Source organism: Muntiacus reevesi, chromosome 4 (assembly GCF_963930625.1).
Source record: "Muntiacus reevesi chromosome 4, mMunRee1.1, whole genome shotgun sequence".
NCBI lineage: Eukaryota > Metazoa > Chordata > Mammalia > Artiodactyla > Cervidae > Muntiacus > Muntiacus reevesi.
In genome coordinates, this window is record NC_089252.1 from 170328045 (window position 1) to 170333402 (window position 5358).

General features: G+C 50.3%; 1 protein-coding gene across 1 annotated transcript in view; it reads left to right on the forward strand.

Annotated features, from left to right (window-relative positions):
* The first annotated feature begins 706 nt into the window (after window positions 1-706).
* LOC136167586 (retinol dehydrogenase 16-like) overlaps window positions 707-5358 on the forward strand; it is a 12080-nt gene continuing 7428 nt past the window's right edge. The window contains exons 1-4 of the mRNA XM_065935096.1: window positions 707-1019; window positions 3424-3682; window positions 4547-4710; window positions 5264-5352. Of these exons, the coding sequence (XP_065791168.1) occupies window positions 707-1019; window positions 3424-3682; window positions 4547-4710; window positions 5264-5352 (825 nt within the window). The remainder of the gene's footprint in view (window positions 1020-3423; window positions 3683-4546; window positions 4711-5263; window positions 5353-5358) is intronic.

The following is a 5358-nucleotide window of genomic DNA, read 5'->3' on the forward strand; positions in this document are numbered from 1 at the left end:
TCAAGATCCTATCACCTTTGTTCCTCATCAGTGATTCCTGACTGTGAGCCCTTGCCTTATGTAAGCCCCTACACTTCTCATCGGAGAAGGCAATGGCACCCCACTCCAGTACTCTTGCCTGGAAAATCCCATGGACGGACGAGCCTGGTGGGCTGCAGTCCATGGGGTCGCAAAGAGTCAGACAACTGAGCGACTTCACTTTCACTTTTCACTTTCATGCGTTGGAGAAGGAAATGGCAACCCACTCCAGTGTTCTTGCCTGGAGAATCCCAGGGATGGGGAGCCTGGTGGGCTGCCGTCTATGGGGTCGCACAGAGTCTGACACGACTGAAGCGACTTAGCAGCAGTATACTCCTCATGGAGTGGCGGTGGGAGGGCACAGTACTTGAGACATGAGACTACTGTGTTCCCCTCTCCACTGGCTGAGAATGAAAGCCACCCTTCTATTTCCTCTCAACTCTGTCTGTATTTTTCATTCAGCTTCTGTGGACAGAGAGAGCCAAGATTTTGGCCAGCGACAAGGGTATGCTTTGGGGTTCGAGTCAGTAATACTGACTGAAGAGGGTAAACAGGAAAGTCTTTCCATGCCAGAAAGCGTGGACGCTGGTTGCCCAACCATAATCCTGTGTGTTCTTAATTCCTCCTGCCTGTTTACTAGGCAGACTCTGTTCACCCCAGGCCGTGTGTGTCTGTCCCCTGCAAAGCCATGTGGCTGCACCTGGCGGTCCTCGTGGGCCTCTTCTGCCTCCTGCGCTGGTACCGGGAGAGGCAGGTGGTGAGCCACCTCCGGGACAAGTTCGTCTTCATCACGGGCTGTGACTCAGGCTTTGGGAGCCTGCTGGCCAGGCAACTGGACCTGCGAGGCTTGAGGGTCCTGGCTGGGTGTCTGACGGAGCAGGGGGCCGAGGAGCTGAGGAGCCAGACGTCAGGCAGGCTGCAGACGGTGATCCTGGATGTCACCAAGACTGAGAGCATTGCTGCGGCCGCCGAGTGGGTGAAGGAGTGTGTGGGGGACAGAGGTAACACCCGGGCTTCTTGTTTGTTTATTTCTTCTCTCTGTGTGAGGGGCACTGGTTGTCAGCTCCCTGGGGAACATTCCAAGGTGTTGTCCTGGATTTGAAGTCACACCTGTCTTCTTCACCTCACCCCACTGACCAGCCAAACCTCCTCCATTCTCCACACCCACCTCCTGACCTTGAGGATCTGCAGTTGAGGAGAGATTTCCCTGATGAGACTGTGTCCTTGCAGACGACCTGTCTGGTGTCCCCTCTTCTCTGGGTCTGGGTTTCTTGCTGCTGAGTGAGCAGGGTGATCAGGGTGGACTTTCTGGAGGAGAAGTCTGGCTGAAAAAATGCTTGAGGTGGGGGAGGGGGTGTGGTTGAGGGGCTGGAGCCCAGGACTGGAACTGGGCTGTGTTCTCAGCTGCTCATCATGTTCTTGCTGGTTACCCATCGCCGTCCCACTTGGGTTTAAATGTCACCCATTTTGGGGGATGACACAGTGCTCTCAAGACTTGTCAGAAAAAGTCAGAAATCTACTTTGGGGTCACTTCCTCTCTCTCTCTCTCTTTTCAGTTTTTCTTCTTCCACATTTTCTTTTTATTGCTACAATCATCCCAAGTTTTGCAAGGGAAGAAAAGAACTTTAATTTCTCTTATCTCACTACGTGATCATTGTGGAAACTCAGAAAAGTGTAGGGATTAAGACCAAACACTCTGAAACAAGCTCATCTCCCAAAGATAAGTAATGTTAACATTTTGATGTACATAGTCTTCTGTTTTCACGTGTTAGTATCTTTTTCTTTCCTCTGAATGAGTATATGTAGATTTGGAACATTTCAAAAATTTCTTCAAAAGCATCATAGGTTATGATTGAGCAAATACTATACTTTTAAATAGTATTACTTACGAAAAAGTACTTTATGGTAAGATACATAATCATTTCCTACCTTATACTCACCACATTCAACATAAATGATATCTCAACAAGCTTCTTTTTACCCAAGTCCCTACACTATAATCGTGTATGTTGATTGTGTCTCTGATAATAAATGGTTGGAGAATATTCTTCCTACAAGGCAGGCGTGTTTCTGAGCAGAAGAGGAACTCAGCCCTCTGTGTGGATATTTCTGGCAGTCCTACCCCAGCAACCCTGAATGCCTACTCTTGCTGCCCTGAGGTTTATGGTTCCCAAGTGTTTACCCTAAATAAAGCCTTGAGATTCTCTCGATCCCTCCCACCCTCTCCTTCCCCACTGTGTTCACAAATCTGTCCTCTATGTCCCTGTCTCCACTGCTGCCCTGCTAACAGGCTCGTCAGTACCAGTATAAATGACCATGTCAAGCGGGAAGCCAGGGGAAATTTGTTGTATGATGCAGGGAGCTCAGATCAGGTGCTTGGTGACCACCTAGAGGGAGGGGATAGGATGGGAGGTGGGAGGAAGCTTCAAGAGGAAGGGAACTTTTGTATACCCATGGCTGTTTCACACTGAAGTATCGCAGAAAGCAGCACAACATTATCCTTCAATTAAAACTTAAAAAAAAAGAACAAAAAAGAAATCCTTAGGATTGTGTCTTTGATTCCTGCAGTGTAGTTTCCTTCAAGCTGGTGAATCTTTCCCAAGGAGATGGGCTAGAGTGATCTCTTATATTAGTGGGAGAACAGGGTGGGGTCTTCTGGGGTAGAGGGTGAACCCTGTGTTCTGTGGGTGATGGGTAAAGAGAGGAAGGCCAGCCTCCCCTCCAAATACCCCATGCAACTCCCCAGATTCCTGCAGGGACATGACTCAGTATTGATTGGGGTGTTTCAAGCCCAGGCTCTAGAGGTCAATACCAGGCCTATCCACAATTTCCCACCAACCCAGGATTTCAAGTCTTATTTATCCAAACAATCTGCAGCTATACGATACTCACTTTTTTTTTTTTTTTTTTTGTCTTTTATCCAGTGTCTCTTTTTTGTCTCTCTTGCCCTCATTCTCTCACTGTCTCTCTCTGTTTCCCTCTCTTTCCCTTATACTAGCTGTTAATCACTCAGCCCTGAAGGTGTCAGAAAATCTGAAAAGCTGGGGAATATTTATCATGTCTGCAAAGACAACAGGGACTGTGAAAGACACAGCTTCACCCTCTGAGTTAGAGACTGGACACACGAGACTTCCTTAAGCTGAGTGCCTGCCTTCGTCAGCTCCGGGGTGGGGCTCCCTGTCGCCAGGGAGTAGGCGGAGTATGAAGCACAGCTCCTGTCCTCCCGCTGCTCTCGGGGTGTGGACACCCCCAAGCCCCCAGGAGAGTGTTGGTGTCTGCTCTAGCTGCTCCCGCTGCAGCCTCTCTCCTGAAGTCCTTCCGGGTTAGAAGGTGACTTGGGGCCATGGCCCAGTCCTCTCTCCTGGGCCCAGCACAGCGTTGCCCTCTCGTCCTCGCTCTTCCCAGGACTCTGGGGTCTGGTGAATAATGCCGGCATTTGCACACCCATGGCACCCAACCAGTGGCTGACCAAACAGGACTTTGTGAAGGTTCTGGAGGTGAACCTGTTGGGGGTGATTGATGTGACCCTGAATGTGCTGCCCCTGGTGCGGAAGGCGAGGGGCCGTGTGGTCAACGTGTCCAGCATCATGGGCCGGGTGTCCTTCAATGGCGGAGGCTACAGCATATCCAAGTTTGGCGTGGAGGCCTTCTCGGACTCCCTCAGGTGATGGCCTGGGAGGGAGGCCCTTCTCATCTGCTTCTGTGCTCTGGGCCGGGGGTGGGGGGGAGGGGCCGGGAGTGGGGCGGAGGTTCTGCAGAGATTTTCATCCATCACAGATCGAATGGCGCTTCCTTCCCGGTCCCTCTCCCTTACTCCGTGTATGTCTTTCACTGGGAAGCTGGGAAACACCTTCCTAGGTTTCGCACACCCAGTTGGTCCTAGACCTGTAGAGTTTGATTCAACTTATTCTTGCCTTGCAGGAGGGCCCGTGGTCAGAAATTATTGGAGACATAATAATGGGTAGATTTGATTGTGTAGGCCTTCCATGTACTCAGCTGCTGTGGTATTTAGGCTCTGGGAGCCCTGGGGGGAAGTGTACCCCTTGAAGCAATTAGTTAAGGGAGCCACCTCGTCAAATCAGTGGTGGAGACCACTGACTGAGGAGAGAGGGTGGCTCTGATGTGTAGACGCTCTGTCCACAAGCAGGGGGATACTCCTTAGAGGACAGAGGGGTAACTGGGGTGGGTGAGGGGAGATAGGAGATGTTGACTATGGAAAGACAGGATGTGAAGACGTGGTGACTGATTGGAGCGAGAGGAACAGGAGGAGGCAGCATTTCAGTGATGCTCTGCAGCACACTTGGTAGGATGTAGAGCTGACAGGCACAGGGTGTGAAACAATTGGGAAAATGGTCAAATTTTATAGAGAAGCAGTAACATCACCATGAGTTTCTCTCTCTGGCTTCTGTGCCTCTCAACTTCTGAGAGCTCCCAGCCCATCTCACCCAGCCCGGTACTGGTGTCTGACTGTTCTTTCATGCTCTACTTGCACGACCTCTCAAGTCCTTGCCCCTCGTCCTGTCCACAGACGGGAGCTCTGCTACTTCGGAGTGAAGGTGGCTGTGATTGAGCCCGGTTACTTCATTACCAATATGACCCAAGGTGGCAATTTTCTTGAAAACCTCCAGGCATTATGGAATCAGACCAGTCCAGAGGTGAAAGAACTCTATGGAGACAATTTCATTGCTGACTGTGAGTGAGCTCTGGACCCTGGGGAGAGAAACCAGTTCTTGTCTGGAAGCCTGGGTCCATCATTAATGCCCCATCCAGTCTCGGGTCCACCCTCCAGGCTCTGAGTCCCACCACACTGTGGGAACATGAGCTTATCTCCAGGGTCCCATGTGGTCAACTGATGACAGAAGGAAAGGATCCAGGCTTGGCAGACCAGACCAGTTTCTCTTACAGTGCTCTTTTATTGGGGAAGGTAACTGAAGTCACAGGGGTATGGCCATCCATGGAACCATGGCAAGCTGGTGTTAGAACCACTTTGTTTCAGGTGCCTCAATTTCTAGTGTTTGTAGAGATCTTCAGATTATGTAGTACACCTACAGGATGAGCTCTAGAGTGGGCTTACTTAGTGTGGATAGAAATATGGGGGTAGTGGGACACTTTCCAGTGAAATCGATTGATGTAATTTGGAGGATGATTTGGGGAGAGAAAGGAATTTTTAGAAACTTTCAAGTTGACCTGGAATTGGTAGGGTTGGAAAATGAGAATAACTTAGATGCTGTCTCCTTCTGAACAGTCTTGAAGATACTGAGTTTGCTGAAGCCACCGTGGCCTCAGAATCTGTCCTTGGTGACCGACTGCATGGAGCACGCCCTGACTGCCTGCCACCCC